At 45.5% G+C, this 26,141-nt stretch overlaps 1 protein-coding gene across 1 annotated transcript; it reads right to left on the reverse strand.

Moving 5' to 3' along the window:
* Nucleotides 1-3,053: 3,053 nt before the first annotated feature.
* Btnl9 (butyrophilin like 9) lies at nt 3,054-24,896 on the reverse strand. The gene is made up of 11 exons (XM_050158532.1): nt 24,799-24,896; nt 20,902-21,030; nt 18,728-19,075; nt 16,937-17,218; nt 13,268-13,396; nt 12,512-12,544; nt 12,207-12,227; nt 10,468-10,488; nt 10,255-10,281; nt 6,667-6,693; nt 3,054-5,727 (listed from the first exon to the last, which is right to left on the reverse strand). Exons 2-11 carry the CDS (start codon nt 21,008-21,010, stop codon nt 5,090-5,092), a joined length of 1,635 nt encoding a protein of 544 aa, XP_050014489.1. The 5' UTR covers nt 21,011-21,030; nt 24,799-24,896; the 3' UTR covers nt 3,054-5,089.
* Nucleotides 24,897-26,141: the final 1,245 nt, after the last annotated feature.

Raw genomic sequence — 26,141 nt, forward strand, 5'->3', positions numbered from 1 at the left:
GTTACAACTTCACTGGTCAGGGCCACGGTCTCAAAAGTTGGCTGTCTCTTGTGCAAGCTTTGTGACCTTGTACTTGGTGGGGGTGATGAGCAAGGACTTTCCTCAGAAACTGCTGAAGGTCAGTTGGTGTGATTGTCTTGTGTAAACATCCAGCTGCATAGGGCTGGAAGAATTACAATGTTTATGTTGACAAGAAGCCTAAGGTCAAGGTGGAAGAAACCCAAGCCAGCTCCAGTGGACAATGGGCTAAGTTAATCATGCATTGCAGTCCTGGACTGCATTTCTCAAATCGTCAGCATAGCTACATGAAGAGTCAAGCAGTGTATTCTGAGAGGTTCTGAAGCAGCAAAGGACACAGACATGCTAAACAGATAGAGATACCAAGCTTTGCATCCCAACTGAGCCATCATATCAATATCAACATGTTCAAGTGAAGAAACAGTGTTTTTAGCAAACACAGCCTCAAGTTTCTGCAGAGCGACCTTGATAATGGTTGTCATAACTCACATATGAGAAATGTTATCTATACTGAAGCTAGTGGGCAGCTGATGATGTACCACCCGGCTGTTCTGTAAACACTCTGGCTTTCCAGATTAATCCAGTGTTTCACAGAAGAGCCATGGAGCAAGATCAGAATAGAGGCAGAGGAGAACATAGATCATGTTTTTAATGCGTGACATGTTCAGAACCCAGAGTTTATTTTATTGCCTAGGGGTGGTCCCTGTGGTAAGACTAAGATACTTACCTGATGGTGTGGTACCATAGTCTGTATTCTGTCAGTTATATTTTAAATAAATGCTGATTGGCCAGTAGCCAGACAGGAAGTATAGGCCGGACAACCAGACAGGAGGTAGAGGCAGGTCAAGTAGAACAGGAGAATTCTGAGAAGGAGGAAGCCCATTCCTCTGGAGTCCTGACCCGACCACAGAAGAAATAAAATGTGACTGCCTCACTGAAAAAGGTACTGAGCCATGTGGCTAACACAGATAAGAATAATGGGCTAATATAAGTTATAAGAGTTAATAAGAAGCCTGAGCTAATGTGCCAATCAGTTTATAACTAATGTAGACCTCTGTGTGATTTCTTTGGGACTTAACGATTGTGGGAACTGGGTAGGACAGTAAACTCAGACAACAACCTGCCTTTGATCTTTTATTATCTATCCATCTGTCTGTCTGTCTGTCTGTCTGTCTGTCTATCTATCTATTTATCTTTGTTGTGTTGGGGACTGGGTCCAGGCTTTCCACACAGAAGGTAAAGGCTCTACCACCAAGCTGTACTCCTAGCTGGGGCTTTGTACCTTAAGAATGGAATCTTGGTGTATAAATGCTAAGAAAGCCGTATGGTATTGATTAGTAGGTTGGCTTTCAGCTTTCTGGGGACACAGTTAACAAGCAAGCGTGTCTATGTTACTGGTGCATGAAGAGCCGTTTGGCTTATATGCACATTTGGAAACAATTGCCATGGGATGTGGCACTCTCTCACAGTCAGAGTTCAAGCTGTGGGGGGTACAGAGACTACAAATACCTCACCCTACACAATCAAGAGAGTGCACAGGAAGACTGATTTGGGGGGGGGCGGTGCTAGGGATTGAACCCCATGTTAAACACACCTTCTTCCATTAAGCTAAATCCCTGGCTCCCAGAAATGATGAGATTGCTGCAGACAGGAAGTGGTGTTTCTTTTGATGTCTTCTTTCTTTTTTATTTTGGTTAAGATCCTTTGTATTATTTTTGCTTTATTTGAGATGGTTCCTGGTACTGCCCTGGCTGGCCTCAGACTCTACACAGTCAAGAATGACTTTAAGCTCTTTCTGTCTCGCCTATGTGCTGGGATTGTAGGTGTATACCTATGGACCACCAGTCACAGGCAGAGGAGTTGACTTCTGAAAAGACAGAGTATCCATGAAGACAAATACTCAGGAGGGACTTAGGAAGTACACTTCATGTGTTTTGCCTTTGAGACAGTTGTCTCATCCCACTTTTCAGACTGCTCTAGCCTTGACCTTATTTATGACCATTTTACTCTCATGTCTCAGCACTCCCACCCCTAATTACTGACATTACAGATATGCATCACCAAACCCAGGTCAAAGGAAAATCTTTAATATACGTTTTCAATAAAGACCTTCTTTAAACACATTGGACCAAAAGAAAATATCTACTTCATTATTCCAGCACACTCAAGACCTCCGTCGGTTTCCTGGGACTTCATAGTATGACAGGTAGCATGTGGGGAAGGAAACATGGTCCAGCCCTTAGGGAGTATAGAGTCTGGGCCAGGATCCAGAGTGTTCCAGCTAGAAATGGCCACTGAAAATGAATTCTAGAGTGGAGAGACAGACAGAGAATGAGAGCTTCCTGGCCAGAGAGAACCAGGCCCACCTCACACGGGGTCTCGTAAACCAGTTTGAGAAGTTAGAGCTCCGAACAAGAAGAGACAATATTTGCCCTAGGGTTGTTTGTTGCTTGTGTTTGGGAGCTAGGGACCCACTAGGCTAGCCCCAATCTCATTATCTGCCCTCATGCTGGGGTTACAGATGTGTACCAATATGCCCAGCTGGTCTGTTTTAGTAGGTCCATCCAGGCTGCTGTGTAGGGCCCACAGGGAAGTTCCTGCAGTAATCTGGGTTAGAGTTTATAGAGTTTGGTTCTGGGTAGAAAAGAAAGTGACCAGAAGTTAACAGGTTCTGGATACATTTTAAAGTTTAAATTAAAAGAATTTTCTACCTTATTGTCAGAGGAAACAATCGAGACAGAGTAGCATTAGCTTAGAATGCTTATGATGGAATAGGGTGCTCTGTATTTTTGTTGTTGTTGTTGTTTTGTTTTTTAAGACAGGATTTTTCTGGGTAGCTCTAGTTGTCCTGGAACTCACTCTGTAGATTAGGCTGGCCTCGCAATCAGAGATCCTCAGCCTCTGCCTCCCAAGTGCTGGGATTAAAAGTGCGCCACCACTGCCTGACTGTTTGCTTTTTAATGTGATGCTGAGCATCAAACGCAGAGCACATGCTAGGCAAGGCTCTACCACTGAGCTAAGACAAGTGTTCTACCACTGAGCTAAGACACGTGCTCTACCACTGAGCTGCATCTCCTGCCCAAGGAGGAAGCCTTTGCTCATCAAGTGGTAGTCATTCAACAGCTGACTCCCGAAAGTGGGCTGTAGCCATCCCTACCCCACTGTGAGTCAACCCATGAGAGACCCTGTCTGGACATGTTTGTGAAGAGCAGTATTTCCCTGAATGACTACAGCACTAATATTTCACTCAGAAAACCAGCATTAGCCTAAGTTTTTAAAAATAGGTTTGGGCTCTTAATCATCTTCCTTTGACCTGATGTCTCATCTCATCCTTGAGTATGCAAATGTCATCACTTGGTTCATCTTGCAGGTTATCATTGCAAAGATACTTTTCCCTTTCTTTTTTTTCCCCCCTTGAGGAAGCTCAAGGACAATTTTATTAGAGGCTTTTGCAAACTGGGACAGATGAGGTTAAAATTCTGGCAGCCACAAGGAGGGGATGGAGAAAACTCATGCCTTTTAAGTTAGGCATGGAGTGCAAATAGAAGCCGCTTTCTGAGAAAAGAAAAAGCACTCCCAAGAAAGGAAGGATGCCAAGGAGCGGAGGAAAGAGCCCTGAAGCCCTTGCCCTCACTTTAAAGAAGTATGCAAGATTGCTACTGAAAACTGTGGAAACTTCTTGCTTTCCAGCAGACTTTGCCCAGTGATTTTTAGCACCCATTACTCCTTTTGTCTATACTAGTTATTTCCACGATGTAAAGCTAATTGCTTTTTCATTCCACACCCTTTATCATTATCTTTTAGGTAGATTTTATTAGATTATTTTTTTAAAGGTTCCCCTTTGAAAAAAACAGAAAAAGAAAAACAAATTAAAGTGCTGGCATGGACTTATGCATCTGGATTTTAGTTGGTAGCTAATGCTGCATTATTTATTTTTTTAATTTTGGAGATTATAATAAAATTACAGTATTTTTCTCTTCCTCCCCCCCCAAGTCCTCCCCACATACTGTAACTCCTTACTCACTTTCAAATTCATGGCCTTTTGAAAATAAATTGTTATTACATGTGTACATGTATATGTGTATACATATATATTCCTAAATATAGCTTGTTCAGTCTGTACATTGTTGTCAATATGTATGGTTTTTTTTTTTTTTTTTTTTTGAGTAACACTGCATTCTTGCCCTCCTAGCCCTTCTTTTGCTGTGCTGGGGAACTAATGTGCTGCCCCAGGGAAAGTGTCCCTGGAGTTGAAGATGTGCCATTGTCCCTCAAGTTAGGCAAACCCTAACCCTAACCCTACCCGAGGCCCATTAGTGCCATTATGGATTTCCATGTTAATAATGCCACACAGAAGGTCAGGGAAGTCACTACAGACTGTAATATGTCTGTTTTGATTTTTTTAAAAAAATTATTTACTTATTCTAACTGACAAGCAAAAAATGTGTATGTTTGTGGTGGATATGGTTTTCATAAATGTGTGCGTGCTGGATTGGCTAAAGCAAACCAACTGACATCTAGACTACCTCACCTACCATTTTTATGGTGAGAACTCTTAACATTTTCTCTGGTTTTAAAGTATGCACTCCACAGTTACTAATCACAGTTCCCATTTGCCCAGCAGATCTAAACTAGGCTGCTTCCTATCAGTTTCTGCTGACTTTTATTTTATAGCCAAAATGGTCCAAGTTTTGGGCCTTCTTTACCCCAGTCCTGGAATCAGTCATTTCTCCCATTTCGTTTTAGGAGGAAATGATGTTTAACATTCAGATCTAGCCAAAGGTGAACTCATTACTTAGGAAATGTCATTACTTCTAGACAGAATATACAAAATTACACAAAATATGCAAAACCATACACAAATTAGCAAATACTTCTGACTTCTTTTCCATTCCCACAGTGCACACTCTATAGCCTTGCTATATACATAAAGGGTCTCTTTTTTGCCCGCTGTCCTTAAAATAATTATATATGCACAAATACGTATCCCAAGGGCCTCTGCATGCTTTGGCAGCAAGGGAGCAAAGCGCTGTTCGGGAGTTCAGGACACTGCCTAGACCTGGCCTTAAGGTCACCACAGCGCCTCATCACCAGCCCAGGCGGGGTCAAAGGGCTCATACGGCTGTAAATAATGGTCATTGTCGTCCTCTTCGAGGACATGTGGCCCTTTAACCGGCAAAGAGCAGATGGTCAGGGGATCCGGGTGTTCGCTACCATCGTGGGCTCGGGGCCTGAAGTAGGCGCAGAGCGCCCCAGAGAAAGTGTCGGTGAAAGCGAAGATGTGCGAGCCATCAGACGCATTGAAGAAGGACAGCTTCCCTGCCTCATAGTCCAGGAGGATGCCCACCCTCCGGGGAGGCACGCGTAGCGTCAGCGCCACGCGCTGCGGGTCCAGCACGAAGTACTCGCAGCTGTTCCACAGTCCCATCACCCAGTAGCCGGCGGCGGGGCTCAGGCGCACGGACCCCGAGCGCTCCACCGACTCCAGACAGGCGCCCAGGAACCAGCGGCTGCGCCGGCCCACGTTCACCTCCCAGTAGTGGCGGCCGCTGCAGAAGCGCTCCCGGCTCAGCACGCACGTCTGCTCCGAGAACCGCTGCGGGCCATGGACCAAAATACTGGGCGCCCCCGGTCGGGAGGACACGCTCTTAAGGTCGTCTGAGATCTCCAGGCTAAGGTGCGCTGTGGTGGGATCCAAGGTCACGTCCACTGAGCAGAAGATTAGGGTTAGTACCCACTGGGAAAGGTTCAGGTACCTCTCCTTCTTCCCTCACCTCCATCCTTGCCCTGCTCTCCCCCTCCACCCCTTCACTCCTCAGACGTCTAGTTTCTCCAGTTGGACCAACTGGTGGAATAGCAAACGCACACACTCTCGCACACACCCACTCTTTCAACTACCCCTTTTCCCAGGATGGCACACTCCTGAAGCCCATTCCTTTCCTAACAGAAAAGTCCCGAATCCCATTCTTGGGTTGCAAATAAGGTAGGTTCATGGGGGAGGTTCACTAGTGTGGAGTCAGGTCTTTTGTGGCTTCTGTTTCCTTTGATTTCACCACCAGGTCGCCTCCTCTTTACAGCAATTCTAGGACTCTTGAAACTACAGGGAACCTCTGAGACCATCTAATCCAATGACCTACACTCCAGCACCCATGCTCCAAACACATGCACTCGATGGTTGAGAAATTGGAGGATAGCCCCCAAATACCCACCCACCGGTTTCTTGAGTCAAAGTCTCCCTATATAACCCAGGCAGGTCTTGACTCGTGACCCCCTGCCTCAGCCTCCCCATGCTGGGATTTCAGTGTGTATCATGCCTCTGAGGGCCCCTTCTGAGGAATGATTTGGGAGATTCCTTTCCGACGCTGCCTTTCCTTCTGTCCACAGAAGCCAGAAACAGCCTTCCTTCCTGCCCTTAGGAAATGAACCTAGTAAACCCTTAAAACTGTGCCTCTTTGTGAACAGCTTGTGTTTGAAACGTGTGCACAAGAGAGCATGAAGCAGGCTGTATGTATATTCTGTTCTCACTTCCAGGAGATGGACTTGGCTCCTGGAAAAACCCTTCCTCCAATGTCAGACCCCTCCTCATCCCTTCTGTGCAAGACCCTGCCCACTTGTCACCAGTCGCACTTGGCAGCTTCAGTTACTTACCTGCATATTGTTGGGCCGCTCTCCACTCTGAAACCAAAGAGAGAGAAGGGACTCAGAGAGCTCAATAATTCTGGAACCTTGAGGGTGGCTTCCCTTGCTCAAGAGCTGTCCACAAATTAAATAACCTCGTCCCCACGTCTGAACTGGATTGGACAGGGGTCTAACGCTTGTGCTGGGTTCTACCAAAGTGGTATGTAACCTCGAGTTACATTGGGAAGATGGAACACAGAAGCAAGGAACAAGCAGCCTTGGTGCCCTAAAGGATGGAAATGAAACCTATCTCTGCCTGACCAAGCTCAGTCCTGGAGGCTCTGCTGAATGGGACTCTGTCCTAAAATGCCTTCTAGATACCCAGTCTTCTCTCCACAGTCTCCCTTTTTATTGTGGACCATTCTGAGTAGATTTTTCTCCAGTTTTCTCTTGTTCTGTTTTGGAACAAAGAGTTGATCCAAAGCGATAGAAACATTTTTTCAAGGTTCTAGGGGATTAACCCTGGACTCGAATCAAAACAGTCCATGGAACTTTAAAGATACACACCTCTTACATGAATAGCTTAGTTCTAGCAAAACATTCATGCAATGTTAGTTTGCCTATAAATTTTTAACCATTCATCCAAATTAACTTGAGAATTTTTAAAGGAACTGTGTAATTTTTTATTTTTAAAACCTAAAAACCGCTGGAGAGTTGGCTCAGCGATTAAGAGCACTGGCTGCTCTTCCAGAGGTCCTGAGTTCAATTCCCAGCAACCACATGGTGGCTCACAACCATCTGTAATGAGATCTGGCGCCCTCTTCTGGCATGCGGGCACACATGGAGGCAGAATGTTGTATACATAATGAATAAATGAAATCTTTAAAAAAAAGTTCATTAACTTTAAAAGGGAAGTAGATGTGGGGGAAGAAACCTTGAACTTCTAGATGCTATCAACGCCATAATGGTGAAAACAAGGAGTGGGGAGTGAGCCCAGGGACAAGAGCTTCCACACTGAATAGATGATCAAGGTGAAAGCTTGCCTCCATGGGAGAATTATGGCTGGTATACTAACTGGCACTGAGAAGACCCATTCAGTGCACACAGACAAGTCAGTGCATTATCATCACCTCACACCCAGTGTGGGGATTGCTGTAGGGCTGATTAATGACCTATACACAAAACACGTTATTGCGCTTTGGATCTGAAACATTCTCCAATGGCCCCAAGTTAAAGGTTTAGTCCAAGCTCTGTTCTATGGGGAACCTTAGTTTCTGATCTTTCCTGGTTCTCTTTTTTGCTTTCTGCCTACCATGAAGCAAGCAGCTTTCTCTACCACATATCCCTTACTTCCTGCTGCCTTGCCACTGACCCAAGTGACCATGGATTAACTCTGAAACTGTGACCCCCAAGAAAACCTTTGCCCACCGGAAGTGTACCGTTTCAGGTATTATGTGGCACTAACAGAAGTCTGAGAAATGCCGTATAAATTAATAAAAGAAATGATAAGACAATATACATTGTGGTATCCTTAGCAAAGATCTTCAACTTCAGAAGTAGAAGCTGTAGGTAAAAGCTTGATTAATTAAACTTTATGGAAAGTAATGATCTCTCTTCACTAAGGGGAATATGGACAAGACGAACAGCAAGTGACACAATAGCAAAACGGAATCCACATTGTTTAATGTCAATAATAAAACATGTATATGTTAATAAGGATATATACATAGCCATTATAAAATATATCAATAAGGATATGTGTGTGTGTGCGTGTGTGTGTGTATGTGTGTGTGTGTGTTTAAAGTCAGCATCTAGAGAGGAGATAAATAAATAAAGGAATGAGAAAGTATTTATCCCCATGGGCCAGCAAACCTAGAGAGCTGGGTCACACATTGTGCAGGTGGACAGAGCCTCACCATGGCCGACTGCAGGAGTCTGGCTCTCTGGGAGACCTTTGTCTATCTGACAGCCTAATCTCCCTTCCCGGCTGTACCTCCTAAATAAAAAGGGTGATAAGACAGCACACTTCAGGCTTATTCAGTGTGGTTTGCAGTGGGGGGGCGGCAAGAACCGGCAAGAAGAAACGGACCCAACACATTATAAAGTCAATATTTAAACAGTGATGCTGTATAAAACAAGGGACAGGCAGCGTGAGACTATGAATGATGTTTGTACAAGACTAAAGTGCACGTGACAGAGTGGAAATTCAGATATACAAGAATATATACAAAATCAAATATATATTAGGCTGGTGTTCTTATGGAGGGAATATAGGCCCTGATGGTATTGTTAGGTTCCAAGAAATTCCTTTCCCCAAAGCCTGGCATTTAGACAAAAGCCAGCATTCCCTCAAGGACTTAAGAAGATAGTTCCTGCCTGCTAAAAGGATAGTTCCTAGCAAAAGTGGCATATGGCTGATGCATTTGCCTATGACTGTAGTGCCTATTACCACATCAAGGTCTATGGTAGCCCCTAGGCTCCCTCAGTCTCAGCTGGTTGGTATACCCTGCCCCCTACCCTAAACCTCTACATTCCCTGAGCTTTGCTCCCCCTCCCCCAGCTTCTCTGATTCCTATATAGCTCAGCCATTTTGACTACACATTCTCTTGATTCCCTTCTTAGTTCTGCTCTTGGCTCCACACCTGGATATCTCTTCTTCCCTCTCTCTTCTCTTTCTCTCTCACTCTGCCCACCCTCCCTGCATGGGCCAGTTCAGTCTGCTCTTCCAGACACCTTTGGCTGTACTCTCTTCCTCATAACTACAATAGAACCCTGCTCCTCAACCATACCTAGGAGTGGCCATGTTCCCATTTTCATTCAGGTATGAAGAGATGTATTTACATATATAATAGCATGTCTACTTTAAACCCACAGGCAGTTTGAGGGTGAGCATCAGAAATTCAGGTGATTATGCTGTGTAATCAGGACTGAAAGCAATGTTTTCCCAAATGTATCCTCTGGACAATAAATATAACATATAATATAAATTATATGGATAATTTATATATAATATAAAATAAATAAATTTGTATAAATATATAAATGCATATTTATATAAACATATAAATTATACCTAAATGAATATATAATTATGATAAATGTAAATAAATATAAAAGTGAAACCTGGGTCTGACTTCCACCAAGTAAAATATACATAATAGAGCATGTGAATCATAGGAGAGAAGGTGGAAGCACCAGAGAGACTATGATGCTGCCATGAACAGAGAGGAACTGGAATGATAACTTGACTTATATTTTTTCATGTGTTTGTTTTGTTTTAAAATGGTGTGTAAATCATTTGCATTCATTAGAAACCATACTTGGAACTTTGGTCTTTTCTCAGTCTGGTGGAGATGCTGGGAAGCCACAGGGAGTCACCACCCCAGACAATCACGTGATCAGAAGGTACCTATCCAACACCCCAGCACTGTGCTGCTCACATTTCTAACTTAGAACATTTTCAATGTACAATTCACAATGTGTTTTCAATTTACTTGCAAATTCACTTGTAGATGGAAAATGTCCTAAGTTGGAAATGCATTTAGAGGGATGTGATTCAAACATGCTAAGTCAGGGAGCCTAGTGAGATGCAGTGGGAGAGAAGGGGGCTTTACTCACCAGCCTGGCCTTCGGACCTTCTCCAGTCTGAAGGAGCAAAGGAAAAGGAGAATTGGAAAGTCAGGAGGCCACGTCACATTCGTGTCACAGTTGTCTAATCCTCCCTTCCCTCACCACCCACAGTCAGCGTCATTCCAGCCTGGGTATCATACATGGGCAGCCAGGTACGAAGACAGGACAGGGAGTAATGGTTCTGGGGTGGAGGGAACTTACCAAGCTCTGTCTGAAGTCTCTCTGCAAGCAAAACAGAGAGAAACATCAGCCTTCTGAGGCAAAGATTAAGGAACTTTGATGTGGGAAGTCCTTCTGTATGTGTCTTGCCTTTCTTGGTTAATGAATAAAGAAGCTAATTAAGGCCTATGACAGGGCAGAATAAAGCAAGGTGGGAATTTCAAGCAGAGATAGAGGAGAAAAGAAGGTGGAGTCAGAAAGAGGCCATGTAGCTGCCAAAGGAGACAGATGCTCTGGAGTCTTACTGGTAAACCACAAGCGTCAGGGTAAAATATAAAATAATAGGAATGGGTTAATTTAACACGTAAGAGTTAGCTAATAAGAAGCCTAAGCCATTGGCTAACTAGTGCTGTAATTAATATAGTTTCTGTGTGATTTTTCGGGTCAGGGCAGTCATGAACAAATGAGCAGTGTCTGCCTACAGACCCTTAATCTGAAACTACTTCTGACTGCAACTCTCTCCTTGATGCCACATTGCCCTGTAGAAGGAGGCTCATGCCCAGCATTCCAGAGCCTTTAGCCTGTCTTCGAAGAAATCAGCAGGAAGTGGGCCAGGGAGGGAAAACAGCCTTGGTTCTAAATGGTTTTTTTTTTTTCTCAAGGCTCTGATCTAGTTGAAGAGGGAGGTTTATTCTTTCTGAAATCACAAGATTTACCTGGTGTAGCGGGGAGGAGTGGAGGTAGGGAGGCAGAGCACATGATTAAGTCCAGGATCGGGCACAGCCTATGTGATTTGGGGGTCATTTGCTGAATACTTCGTTTAATACTTCATTTAAAGACAGAAAGGGTAATTATTTCTCCCGCCTAGATGGAAAGGATCCAACTCTGTCTTAGGATCCAACTCTGTCTCCTTCGTTTAAAGACAGAAAGGGTAATTATTTCTCCCGCCTAGATGGAAAGGATCCAACTCTGTCTCCGTAACACAGTCCTCTGGTCTCTCCATCCTTTGGATTCCTTGGAAAACAATCAATATACTAATTCAGACTGTGATGTTGACTCACTGAAGTGGTTTTGCTTGGTAGGACTGAATAGGCAGCAATACAGGGCTCTCTACTCTTTCAGTTTTATCTGGAGTTTTCACAGGGCAGTCAAATTTTGGTTCTCTGGATTTTCAATCTAATTATGGGGACCTTCTCCATCTCCCCTTTATTTGGGATCCCTAACCTCCTTTGCTTTTTTGAGACAGGGTCTCTCTCTGCAGCATGGCCTGAAAGTTACCAACCCCCTTGGGTCTGCCTCACTAGTGGAATACTGGGATCTCCAGCCTTTACCAAGGAGCTCAGGCTCCTCAACTTCCTTTGGACGGCCTTCAGCTACACCACACCGCTCCATGGTTTTATGTTGGTGTGTTCTGAAGAGAGGAAAAGTAATTTAACAGAGCATCCCATTTCCGTGCAAGTTCAAGGATCTTTCTTCACAGTGGCATTTGGGTTAAAAAGATGAATCTCAGGAACATGAACTGGAGGGGGTAAAGACTCCAGCAGGGTCTCTTCAGAGGTTCTTCTGTTGAATGAACCCTGAAGCAGTGTGCCCACAGGCACCGCATCTCAGTCTGATCGAAGAAGAAGAGGTGCACAAAGCCAGATCGAGAACCAGATGGGTGTCCTCCTTCTCTTCCTCTAAGGAGCCTAGTGCATTGAATGCCCCTTTCTGCTCCAGAGCTGACCAGCTAAACCCACTTGTTCCGCAGCCTGCCCTGTGGTGAGGAACCCGGAACTTACCCAACCGTGCAATCAGTCTTCCTGAAGACAAAAGAGAAAAAGGATGCTCTCAGAATGGAGAATGACCAGACAGGGCAGATTATGAATATGGGTACCTCGCTTCCCCTAAGGTGTGCAGATTCAGCCCTATGCATCCGGAAGTTCATTTGGGTGCCTGGACACTGTCAATCCGAGCAAACCCTGTCCTCCCCTCTCTACCCTTCTCCTAGATGACCCCTCTAAGACTGAGGCCCTTGCCTTGGAAACCCAGCAGGTCCCTGGACCCTGCTCTGGGACATGGGGAGAGAGCATCTCTGCTGGCTTACCTCTGTCCTTTTCTTCCTGCTTCTTCAGCTTTTCTGAAAGAAAGAATGGATGGGGAAAGCTGAGTCCTGCCCGAAGCTGGCTGTCATTCCAGTCTGGGTTGCCTTCTGCTTTTGTGTCCCTTCATACCTCCCCACACCTCACCCCTTTCCTATTGAGAGACTAGCAGACAGATAGGGAGAGGGATCATGGCTAGGTAATTAAGATGGCAAATTTCCAAGATGACCGGCTTCTTCCTCAGCCTCCTGACTTGAGACAAAAGCCTAGCAGCTTTTGCCTCCCACTGGCAGGCCTGCTGATGGACTGGCTCAACAAGGTCTGATCACAACAGCACATTTGCATTCCAATCAAGCATCCTATCTGTCCTCAAACTGACCAACTCTAAAAGTAGGAAAGGAAGACTCTTCAGTGGCTTTAAAACCCCAGCCCTCCGGAAGAGATCGGATTTTTTCGACTTTTTGGGTTCCGCCTCCCCATCCCCTGGCTACCACCTCCTGCTCCCTCCCCACCCCTTAGCTTCACAGGGGGTCTTTTTCTCTGTCTGTTGCCTGTGTGTGTTTCCTCAACCCCAATAAACGCCGTTTTCAGCTGTCCGCGGTGCTTGAGATTTCTCTGCTGCTACCTGTTGTGCTGCAGATTCCAACCCACCTCCCACCCCCGCCTTTTTAGTTCGCTAACTGGCAGAGAAAACAGACCGGGTCCAGACCATTAGACTGCATCGCTATGGAGCAAATCCAGCTCCAGGGCCTGAGTCATACCTTGGGAGCACCGCTTCTTGTAAAAGTACTGCAGCGCCAGGATGGTAAGCACAGCCAGACTGAGTGGGAGGGCCGCCAGGGTTCCCAGGAACGCTTTCTTCCAGGGGGACGTTCTGGGTAGGAATACATCTGGAAGACATGTCTCATGGGGTTTGTTGTCTCGACTTAGGCGCCACTAGCCACTGAAACAAGACTATCTTGGACCTCACATCCCGGAAAGCCTTGAGGGACCTTAGGATGGCCAGTTACACCTTCCGTGCAAGCCCCTGTAGCCAGGCATGAACTAGACATGAGGGCAGTTGAGCAACCTTCACTCCAGGTAGGATCTGGTGCAGCGGCAGGACTTGGACTGGTGTGAGCGTGGGCAGAGAGAAGGGAGCTCTGTGAACTGAAGATGAACGACAGGTCCTGGTATACCCTTTTCCTCTTATAACCGGGAGATCGCTTCTTCTGGCTGTGATGCTACCCTTGAATGAATCCAACGTGTTTTGCTTTTTAAAACCAGTGAGCTGTTCTATCTGGTTGGAGAATCCACAGGTTGTCACCTGCTTCCTGACATTTATCTCAGTTCTCACAGCACTGGAAGAATTCCCAACAAAGCCAATAGTTTAACCACAGCTGCTTCCAGAACAATCCCCAAGAGTAGGATGCCACTTGTGGCTGCATGCAGGCCAGGGCAGCTCCAAGACTGACCAGAAAATGAGGGGATGAGGGCAAAACTGGAGCGTGACCCTGAAGAAACAGCTGTGTCGGTTTAATAAGGTTTGTGTCTGTGTGATCTAATTATTCAGAGGTAACACATTATCTCAGAAGGGTGTTTCTTTAAAAGTATATCTTTAACCTCTAAGTACAGTAAATTGAGCCTGAGATCACAGTGGATAAAAGCCCTGGTTGCTCTTCTGGGGTCTCATGAGAGAGACAGGCTTTGTATCAAGGAGCTAAATCCTAGCCCTCCTCTTAGCCACACCTATGTGCACATCCGTGTCCATTTCTAACAAGTTTTCATTGTCCCATGCTGTCCACCGAACACTGGCACCTCATTCACTCTTAGCCTCTAGGCTTTTCCCAACCTCTACTTCACTCTCTAGATGAACATGACTGTTCTGGGTACCTTATGTGTTATGCCCAAGTTAGTCATCCCGCAAAAAAGAAACTGCACGGAGCAACCGATTCCGATGTAAGGCACAAGAGGGTTTTTAATATTCCAACTCAAGTTTGGACCACACCTCCAGCAGTGGTTGAGGGAAGGGCAGTCCCAAGCCCAGGAAGGGGGGAGAACTTTTAAAGGGGAAATGCCACAATCCAGGGAGTTTGTGTCCTGTCATCTTGGGATTGCGCAAGGAGGGCATAGGGTAAGGTAGTTTCTGAAACTATTGGTCAGTTTTGGGGTGCAAAAACCCTAACAAAGAGCCATTAATAACTGACAAGGTATCTTCGAAGACAGAATACCTTCTAGAAACATCTGAACCTCATTATTATTTTATTTTTAATTTTTCGAGACAGGGTTTCCCTGTCCTGCAACTAGCTCTTGTAGACCAGGCTGACCTCAAACTCACAGAGATCAACCTGTCTCTGCCTCCCGAGTGCTGGGATTAAAGGTGTGCGCCACCACCATTATGCCTGGACCTCGTTAGATTTTATGGCCCTGGCTCCTTAGCTCCTTAAGGGGCTATTTTCAGGATAACCTTTACAGTTCTGCTATCGAAACACGTTTCTGGAGCTGAGATCAGCCACCACTCATTATGTGGCTTAAGATGAAGCCCCTTCTTTAGAAGAAGTTTGCGAAGTAAGGTCCTCACGTACGTAAGTAAAGTTACATGGTGTTTTTTTCCTTTTGAGTCTGGTTTGTTTTGCTTAGCACTTGTAGTCTTTTTTTTTTAATGTTAGTTTTCTAGAACTCTATTTTCGTGGTCTTGTATGAAGGGGTTGTCCTTCCCATACAGCTCTCCCTCCCAATCTGCTGTTTCCCTGACGTGGTGGCTAGACCTAGGCCCCCTTTGGTCTCTCCACCTGATATCCATTAATAAGAGTGGACTTGTGCGAGTACGTACATATCTAAAGGTCTATATATGTAACCTTAATAATAAACTATAAATGGTATGAATATATATATACATATATATATGATCTAGAAAGAAAACAAAGGAAGGAAGGGAATCCAAACTTTTCCTGATAGTAAAAGAAATTAGTAGCTCTCAGTTTCCCTTTAGGATTTTTTTTTTTTTTTTTTTGCAAATTGCTTATTCCTCTGAGAAGCAAGTAAGTCTATTTGAAAGCTAAACAACTTCGACAGCTTTATAACCTAGGACTGTTGTTCTTCAGGGCTTTCTATCTGACATGCAAACAACTAGGACAAGACACCCAAATCCTTTCGTACTCTGGGAATCTAAATTTAGGGTCCAGCTCCAGGCTGTGGCTTCATGCTTGCCTTAGAGATGGGCATACTTTATTTTCCCTTTGGATAAAGACAGCCAACACAGACTTCCCCCACCACCCAGCTACCAGGGGACTTTAAAATGATCTGTGCATGACAAATAATGCTGCCAAGTTCACCTGCTTAAGGGCTTGTTACAGTTTGTCTTGAGATCATACATGCATAGGTTGTATCTGCCCAATACAAAGGAAGATGGTGTTTTCTAACTATTGATTTAGATTTACAGGAAAAAATAACCCATAGGTTAGATTGGTTTTCAAGGCTTAAAACAATAAAGAGTCAGAAAGATGGGTCAGCTTTAAAAAAAAAAATCAAACACCAAGTTTACGTGCTTCATGTGCTCAGTAGTTTGAATTTTTTTTTGATTTTCTTTCTTTCTTTTTTTTTTTTTTTAGAAAGAGTACATATATTCCAATACTTTGAAACATTTCAAGGTTAAAAAAACATTGTGCCAATTTATAAGGGCAAAGAAAGCACATAATAAAATAGACTTAAAAAAAAAGAAAGATGGGTCAGCAGTTAAGAGAACTTGCTGCTCTTCTAGAAGGCCTATATTTGGTTCTCAGCACCCATATGGATGCTAACAACCCTTGGTAACTCCAATTTCAGGGGATCTTATGATCTTTTCTGGCCTCTGAGGGCACCAAGCACGCAATTGGCGCACAGACATACATGCAGGCCAACAGCCATACACAGAAAATAAAATAAAATTTAACACGTTGGACTTTGAAACCAAGCAATGGATGAAATTTCAACTCTTCGCCTGAACATCTGTTGACCAGAGTCACCTTTCTATAACCCAGAGCTACATGATGTCATCCCCAGGTGCCTTCTTCTGCTTCTTGGGTCTCTCCAGCACTCCCACCTTCTAGGGCATGCTCTTAGTCACTCGTTTTATCATCTGAATCCCTCCTGGGACGGGAGCCATGGTGTCGGGATTTGGGGTTCTACAAGGAGTGGCTTGAGGGATGATGTTAGGAACAGATGAGTTCCCATGATTATCTATAAAGAGCCTTACAAGTTTGTAGCATGACCTATGGTATAGAAATACTGCTTCTCGGGCCTCCTCACTTACTGCTTGGTTGTCAGCTGCACTCTCAGAGTTACTCTTAGCCAAGTAGATTCAGGTTTCAAAGCCAACCCATCCTGTACCCAGCCAGGCCTCAGAATCCTGGGCCAACCAACATGGAGCTTTCAATGATCAGAAGGATACGTGTGAGCCAGTGCCTACTGACCTGCAATCTGGAGCACAAACTCTTTCTTCTGGGCTAGCAAAGGGTTCTGGATTGAGCAAGACACATTACTATGAGCACCTCCTCGGACAGTCACAGATGTGTTCAGACTGAACAGGCCCTGGGCATTCCGAATGATGGCTTCAGACTCTGGAGGAAGGCACTGCCCCCGGTGGTCTCTCCACTGAACCTTGGGCTTGGGGTACCAGCCACTGGAACTGCATTGCAGCCGAATGCCTCCTTCATTGAAGCCCTCAAGGGAGATGAGTGGGTCTGAGCCCAACCCTGGGAAAGCAGGAGTGGGGAAGATCAGGCTTACTTCTAGAAGCTCTGCATACTGTTCACGCCGCTGTTCCCCATCTGAGGTCAAAATATGTCAGGAATTATGACTACTCTTCTTATCGTGTTTGTGAGCTCACGGCCCTCCAGCTATGAACTGCCAAAGAACAGTTTAGATTAGGGATATTAGGAAATACTCAGAGGAAGGCTATATGTATTTAGTTATAATGTGCAATAAATGACCCCACTACAATGAAGAGTCATCGCGCCCAGAATTCCAATAGACCATCCTCTGTTAATTCTCACTAAATCTCAAATGCCTATGACATACGCAATTCTTTCACAGTCAAATAGAGCTGGCTCTGTTATCTATATAGCTATCATTTGTCATTTAGGTATCAATTTATGTGCTAAGAGTCAAAGCCAGCTCTTGTTCATCTATGTAAACATCCTCTCACTGACCTATGTCCCCAGCCATATATTTTAAGACTTATAAAATGTCAATATGTGTGTATGTATGTGTGTACAATATATCTTGAGTCCATTTTTGTTGGTAGTATGTATATAGCTTTAAGGCTGACCACTCAGCATGCATGTAACAATAATCCTCAAAGAAAAAAAGATTTATCAACTTGAGAGTTGGGGGTATGGGAGGGGCTTGAGAGACTCTGGAAAGGGTTGGAGAAAGAAAAGAAGGGGGGAGAATAGTGATGCAATTCTATTTAAATAAAAAAAACATATTGGAATGATATATAAAATAAGTATCAGGAAAGCCCCAGACTTTTCTCCACTAATTTTTATTCCTTAAATCCTTACTACTTAGATAACCAATTCTATTCGCTTCTAGCCTGTGCTGCTTACATTTCTTCCTGTGTTAGTCCCCTTTATTTCTTGTTCATACAAATAAACATCATCAAATTTCTTTACATCTGTTTTTCCATCTTCCTAATGGATTCTAGTAATCCCTACACATCTGCTCATTGAGCTCCTTGTCTTTCTAGCTTCAGAATGTGGACAGTGGTGATGGAGCACGCTGGCACTAAGGAAGCTTCAGCACTCAAGAAACTCTAAGCAATACTGCACAAATTAATCTTGCACAATTGCCTGTTATACCTTGATGTCACTTTGAGTCACCTTGTTCTTAAGGGCTAAAATTACCCTTTCAGCTGTTTTGAAGTCATTCAATATTTTTTTTATAAACTTTTCTCCCTTTTATTTGCTGCCTATAGATTTTATAGGATTTCTTTCCTCTTTTTTTAACTTCTAGAAAACCTTTTTTTCTTTCTTTATTTCCTGGTACTGGGGATTGAACCATGGCCTCGTGCATGCTAGGCAGGCACTGGATGGACGTCTGAAATATCTCTTCAATCCCCACCCGATGTTTTAACATAGTGTGTGTGTTTGTTCTCAATCTGAGATTTCCCCCACGCGGTTATGTCTCCTGGCGTGTAAGGCAGCTCTATCCAATCCGATCCTTTACTCCGTCTCCTGCTCCCGGCTAACTCCGGAGCATACCTGCTACTTCCAGCTCCCACGTGGCTTCTCCAGAGAAGTTGTGGGAAAGAAAGCGGCACCCATATAGGCCCTCATCGGAGGGAGTCACGCTGAGGACATGCAGGGTCACGCTGCCATCCATGATGTCATTCGCTTCGAACACGGTCCTGTTGCGGAACTCTGGCATCTGCGGGTCGGAGAGCCCCTGCTGTTCCTGGTACAGGTACACCACGTTTGAGACCTGGGTCCGGAACCAGCGGATCTCCATGTGCTCTGCATCCTGGTATGGCGACAAGTGGCACGGGAACTCAGCCGTTTCCCCGACAAGAGCCAACATGGAGTCTCCAGGGCCCAGCACCCTGACCTCGTCTAGGACAACAATTCAAAACAATAGCCAAGATCAATCCACTTAAAACTTAACTTTTTAAAATTCACTTCCCTTTGCAGATCAGAAATCTACAGCAAACTATTCAAATGACCATGATGAGTTGCTCTCCGAGGACAACCCGTGTGGTTTCCTGGAGAAGAAATTGTCATGAAAAAAGTCAGAGTGTAAGTTAAAATACATATATACACACATTCCAACCAAGTGCACTGTGCAGGGCTGGACTGGTTTGAATCAATCAAGAGTAGATGCTATTTGGGGAGCTGTGTAAATATGGTCAGGAGAGCACACTAAATGCAATGTTTGACAAAATATTATGCCTGTGATATAGAATAGAGAATTTGCATATTTGTGCAAGTACGCTAAGAAAAATATCTTGGAAGGGAGATGCCATATGGCTGATGGCGGTGATTTCTGCACAATGAGAATGGAAAGTCTTATTTTGTCTTAGTTCGGATTTCTTTTGCTGTGATAACTGCCATGTCGAAAAGCAAACTGAGGAGGAAAGGACTTATTTCATATTACAGGCAAGTCAAAGCAGAGACTCAGGGCAAAAGCCTAAACGCAGGAACTGAAGCGGAGGCCATGGAGGAACGCTGTCTACTGTCTTCGCTCTCTGCAGGCTGCTCAGTCTGTTTCTTCCATAGCCCTGGAATCCCTGCCCAAGGTGGTACTGCACACAACGGGCTGGGCCCTCCCATATCAATTATTAATTTTAAAATGCACAGGCTGGCATGCAGGCTGTTCTTATGGAGGCATCTTCTCAGGTGTGCTTCCCTCTACTCAGGTACCCCTGACTTGTGTCAAATCGACAATAAACTAGCTAGGACAGGCGGGTTCACAGTGTTTATCAATAGAATGCACATGTACAGCTTCTACAAAAACAAAATATACAGGAACATAACCTATGGCCTGCTGTGCTCCGTCGATTTTAATATTTAAATACCCACTGAGTTCTACGGCTGAGAGACTTGTCACCACCTTTCCCTTGGACATTTCTCTTCTTCTGTGGGGTTGCCAGGTGCTCTCTCTGCTGTCCTTAAATTAATCCATTTCTTCCTTTCCAAACTCAGCTACAACTTCTTCCCCAAGCTTAAACATCCCAGATCTCCCTCCACATCCTTCGCTTTGCCCCATAGATCATATGTCAAGTTGGACAAAACCTTTTGCCTCCTGGATGATTGCTGGTTAATCCTAACCACCCTCCTACACGTTCACTCTCCAGGGTCTCTTTAGTCCGCTTTCTCACACCCCTGAGGTCTCTCTGTCATCCCCCCTTCTTTCTCTCTTCACCCCATCCCAGTTCGTCCTCCATCTATTTCCTTCCCAAGGAATGCGTTCTTTGCAAAGCTTTCCAGGAAAAGAGAATTGCTCTAGCTGTGCTTATCTTTGCTCCTGGGAAGTGTATATGGGAAACGGGCTGGTGAACCGATGGAAGAGCATCAAGTACTATGGCCCTTTAACAGCTGGTATGGAAGTAGAGAATGGTGAGATATAACTGCAATCCCCGCACTGGGGAGGCGGAAGCGTGGGGATCGTGAATTCCAGGCCATCCTGGGCTGCATAGCAGGAACCTGTCTCAAAGGCAAAACAAAACAACAAAAACAAAAACAATGACAAAAACAAATAAAAAATAAACCAAACAAACAACAAACAAAAAATTCAAAACCTTGCATGGGAATACTTTACATTTTAGCAGTTAGTATTGTCTGCTGCTGCACTATGAGGGCCAGTTCCCAGAGGGCACCCAGCAAAGATACTCATATCGTACCTGGGTGCATTGAATATGGCTGCAGGCCAAATACATTACCTGAATCTACCTCTCCCAAGCAGAGGATGAGGAGAAGAGGGGTGAAGAAGATGCTCCTGCACCGAGGCACTTGCTTCAGAAACCCCATGAACACTGAGAAATCTGCCATCTGTCAGCAGTGCGGGCCACCTAGAAAACAATAAACATGCTAGGTGAAGTGGGCAGTGAGCCTCCGCCCAGCAGGCTTGAGATCAGCTGCTGTCTCAGTTATTTGTTGTTTTCTGATTTTGGAGTTTTCACATCAGGCCCATGGCTTCTTTTAAACCCTGAGGGGACGTGAGAACTGCTTCTAATTTTACCAGGTAATGTTGTTACCATTGGGCTTGTTGGAATTCATGGAACTGTGAGAGAACAGGACTGAGGAGTCCCAGAGGAAGCCAAGTATTGTTTAGAGGCAGGAATGGAGTCATACATTGTGTGGGTGCTCAGTGTCACCCTCCTCTGGGTTAGAGACACTCCCCCAGGGAATGGGAAATCTCAGAAGAATCTCAAATGCAATTTTATCTCCCTTCCTCCCCACCACTGTGTACAATTGTCTTTGCCCTGGAACATCAGGTTCGTAAAACAGAAGAACAGAGAATTGTTTTTTTTTTTTTTTTTTTTAACCCAAAACAGAGTATATATCTGGTGGCTGCCTGCCAACTTTTTGGACATTCTGGGACAATTTCATCTATTCTGATCCCTTAGGTAGTGCTTTCAGGGAGTTAGCTAGTCGCTGTTCTTGTGTTTATAGCATCCTTAGGCCCAGCTGATAAAGGCAGACCTCTGGCAAACCCTTCTCCCTCCTGTGGTCCAGAAGACTAAGACTCATCCCACACAGAGCTGTCTCCTCTAGTTCAAAGTCCCCCTTGGGCTCTGTGTTAGCATCTAAACCTAGCAGCCAGCCAGTCTCATGTGGTTACCCATCTTGGAGTGCATCAAGTCTCTCCACATAGCTTCTTTATTTAGTTGTAGGATTTAAGGCAGGTTTTGTCGCTGAATGAACCCCAATGTTTGTGCTTGAGCAATGGAAGGACCCAACGTCAAGGGGAACGCTTAAGGCTTCTGTGAGTTGACAAGATGTTGTTTAAATTGCATGTGGTGGTGCACACCTGTATCCCAGCATGCAGAAGACTGAGGCAAAGAATCATGAATGTAAAGAGAGCCCGGGCTACATAGCCAGACCCTGTCTCAAACATAGAGATAAAGTAACACTCTATAGATAGAGGTCGCCACCTTCTCCCTCTCTGTCCACGTTCAAAACATCAGTTTGCCACTGTCGTCTAGAAACTGTTTATCCCAGCACAACAGTTCCCCACCCCACCCCACCCCCCACCCCCGGGGAAGGAATAGTCACTGGATTTTTACTCTTCATCCCAACTCACTTTTTTTTCTCTATCTTTTGCCACCCTATTTGCAATGGCTTAGTGAGGCTTGCATAGCATTTCCTCCTGCTGAGAGCCAGCCACACCGACTGTAAAACCCTTGGCAAAAGATGTAGAATTCTACAGTAGAGAAGCAGTCAGAGAAGAAGGAATTGATGAGGGCTTCTCAGAGTGGCCCCTGGGCTAGAAGGACCCAGACAGGTAGGAACACAATAGTGGGGTTGGGAGGGCAATGGCCTGAGAAGTGAATGTGCCAGGTCCTGGGGCTTTGGAGCTCAGACTCAGATGTCCCGGAGGGAAGACAGAGGAGCAAGTTGGGGCCACTCCCTCTGTGTTTCCCTTTAGAGGGAGGCGGGCAGATAGCCCTCTGGAGCCAACTTGTCTGTTTGGATGGTCAGAACTTAGTGAGGTCATTAAGTTGTGCAACAACTAACAAGACCAGGGGTCCTGGGCAGAGAGCAAAGCTCTGGAGGAAAGTAAGGCCTCTTGTCTGTGGCTGAGGATGGACATGTGTATGCGTCTATCTGTGGCTAATGATGGGCGTGTGTATGCGTCTATCTGTGGCATCTCTGGCAAGTGGCAGCAATGCATCCGAAGCCACACTGGCTTTGTATTCGTCCCTCATCTTGTTTCCTTCCCTTCTCTTTTGTGCCTCGGCCCTGTGGACTGGACAGAGCTTAGAGTCCCAAAAAGAGCAAAGCCACATGGGACGCACCACCACCCAGATAGCAGCTCGCAAAGCAATGGAACCAAGGCTATATATACGGGTCCAGTTGGGTGAGCTCCAATGTGAGGAATCAGTCAGCTGCGTCAAGTGGTGTCATGGGTCCACTCAAGAGAGGCTGTCAGGGCATCAGACGGGAGCCTAGTGAACCCTTGCTCTGGTTAGTTTAGAAAGAGTGTCTGTTCTTTACCAAGGAGTAAGCAAGGGGGGGGTGCGTTTCAGAACCGCTAGAGGATTCCCCGTTCTCTGCTGTCATTTCTCTGTTGTGATACACACACACACACACACACACACACACACACACACACACACGTTCCACCACCAAAGCCACAGGAAAAGAGGCTGAAAATACAGGGAGCACATGTACACACAGCCCGCCCCCATGCACACGCAACTCATCCATAAGCCCACAGCAATAACACTAACATAAATGGAGCACTTATTCATCCAACACTCACCCACATCATCAGTATTACTACTTTGACCAATAAGCTCAAATTACATGGGGGCCCCTTTGCACACAGCTATTGGGTGGTAGAGTGAAGTTTCCAGCCCAGCTGTGCATACAGCTCCTGTTCTCTCTGATCCAGCTTCCCACCAGCTGTGTTGTGTCAGGTCTGGCTTCGGCTTTCATGCGCATCAATAACCTGAAACCATAACGCTGTTAGGGACCGCCCAGCCGCGAGCAGCGCTATGCCCAGCTGCGCTGAAGAAGAGACTAGACCACACGGTATCCAGCTCCAAAACCAATCAACTAGTGAATTCAAATTGTAAATTGTAAAAAGTAAAGAAACTTAAATCAAAGTGTCCCTAAGACTTTGTCACTAGCATCATCTCAGATAGGAGTCACGGATACTTAGTTCCTGTTCAATATTCAAGGGAGTCTGCTGGATAACCTTTCTTTCATTGGAAGCCAGTGGTCTGGCGACTTCCAGAAGGGAATAGAAGAGATTCTCCTAAAGTGACTTCGTGGCAAAACACCACACCCCTCCCCACGGTTGCCTTGATGTCCCTTCCCACCTGCCCTTCGGCTACAGGTGCCAACCCTTCCAGGAGTGCAGCTGTTCCCTAAAAGGAAACACTCTTTAGTTCCAGCCACTTGCACCAAGGTTGAAACAGGCTGCAGATTCTGACACTGGTGGAGACTTTGGCTGGAGAAAGGAAGAAGCTAGACATGTTGAATATGGGGTGAAGATGGAGACCTTGGTGAAGAGGCCTCAGACCTAGCTAAGTTGTGTTGGTGGGGACCAAAGTCTCACAGCTCTGCTGGGAACCCCTGGGATGTCCCTTTCTGAAGACATGAAGGATGAAGGGCTCCTCGTGCACACTGAAGTAGCGAAGCCCATCTCTCACCTCTTCTGTATGACTCTGCTGCCTTTGCAAACAGCAGTTGGTGTGCTTCATCATGCAGCTACCCACATAAGCTCCAGAGGGCAATGAGCCGTCCGCACTTCCCTCCTCATTCCCACTCCAGTGTCCACTACTACTCGGTAGCCTACACTGGCGTGATTGTAGTTAGCCGGAAAGAGGATTTCCACCCTCTTAGTCTCTAGGGCCTGAGTTGCCTTCAGAGGGGAGTCCCGAAAGAATGAACCCTTTTCGTCTGCAGCGGGGAAAGAATGCGTCTGAGTCTTGCCCCCTCAGAGGGCCCAGTCTGAATGGGCATCTCTGCTAAGACACCCAAACACCTCACAAAACCACCAGGATCAGGCAATAAAAGCTTCTCTCTATGATATGCCTCCCCCAGGGCCTCTCTCTGTCCTCTGCTTTCTAGAAGGTTCATACAGGTATTACAAAGGAGCCACATACCTTTCAGGAAACAGCGAAAGGGCCAAGTGGCAGATGGGTGCTGGTAATCTTGTCTCCCTGTAAAAAGGATGATGGTGAAGTGTTAGTCCCTGATGCTTAAGATTCTTTTGACGCAGACTGGCAGCTGAGCTCAGGAAGCGGGGTGCAGTTTATGAATGACAGAAATACTCACCCACCTTCCACCTTAGGCCATAAGCCCTTGACTCTGCCCTTTGTTATAAAAACCAGAATAGAGAGAACAAAACGAGGAAGTCTCCGTCATATCCTGTCCCTGTGAGGAAAATCACAAGTTAAATTCCCATAGAAAATATCTCTCCAGGGTCTTAGAAAGAGGCCAAAGGTACCTGAGAACTTTATCAGAACAGGCTGTATCTGCAGAGGCTAAGAGGGTGGAGCCCTAACTGGCCACCCAGGATCGCTGGGTGGGTCAAGCTGAACATCCAGGGAGCAGCACCGTTATCCCAGGCTCTCTTCCTGGTCACATTGAAAGACCCGGAGACTGGGCTCCAATCTCCATTAAGAGTTGGAAAATGCTTTCGTGCCCAGCTCCTACTTAACCCATCATATTCCTCCGCAGGGAAACACCGGCAAGGAAGTAACCTGGGAACATTGCCACAAGCAGACTGACAACAGCTGTGCACACACAGCTTGGAAGCGGTGGGGTATACACATCTCTATGGTGAAGCTGAGCTCCACATGGAGCTGAATGGAAATAGAAGAGAGGCTGGCTAGAGGTGGGAGAACCCACTCCTCTCTCGAGTTCGTCAGAGAAGGTCTGTTCATCCTCTTCAAGTCTCTCCAGCCATTTGTTTCAGCTCTGTCTGCACCTCCAACCCTCATCCTTGCTTTTCCAACCTTCGCTCTTTGCGTTCTTGCCTCCTACTCTCTCCACTGAGCAGGGAAGCAACGCCGCCATTACACTCACTACCCATGCATGGGATATCTTATCTGCCTCTTTTCTGTCAATCAACACTCTTTCCAAAGATCCTGCTCAAAATTCCTGCCGGGTGGGTGAATCTGACCTCTTCCTGTGTGCATGCCTCTTCCCTCTCAGTCTTGATAAGGGGGATCTGTGAATGGGACCACCACAACCATCAGAGTAACGATCCACAGGAGGCGAGAAGGTAGTTTGGTTCAATACAACTAGTAGCCCATGTTGGCTCAAGCTCTAAGAGTGTTACCCTAAATAGTTTATTTTAGGCATATGTGAGCACAGCACAATTTAGTGAAAACTTTTCTGACAATCATTAACTCAATCCCATGTGCATAATAAGTCACAAAATAGGCTAAGTAAAAATTATATGTGACTACATAGAAACCCCTTAGAAAGTACACATAAACCT

Source organism: Alexandromys fortis, unplaced genomic scaffold (assembly GCF_014885135.2).
Source record: "Alexandromys fortis isolate MF-2015 unplaced genomic scaffold, M_Fortis_MF-2015_v1.1 scaffold_99, whole genome shotgun sequence".
NCBI lineage: Eukaryota > Metazoa > Chordata > Mammalia > Rodentia > Cricetidae > Alexandromys > Alexandromys fortis.

Coding starts and splice junctions, on each gene's coding strand:
- Btnl9 (XM_050158532.1), bottom strand. CDS start 21,010: ATGGCAGATTTCTCAGTGTTCATGGGGTTTCTGAAGCAAGTGCCTCGG. Junction 12,545..13,267: donor CAAGAAGCGGTGCTCCCAAG/GTATGACTCAGG, acceptor TCTTTCTTTCAG/AAAAGCTGAAGAAGCAGGAA. Junction 6,694..10,254: donor AAGGTCCGAAGGCCAGGCTG/GTGAGTAAAGCC, acceptor CTTTGGTTTCAG/AGTGGAGAGCGGCCCAACAA.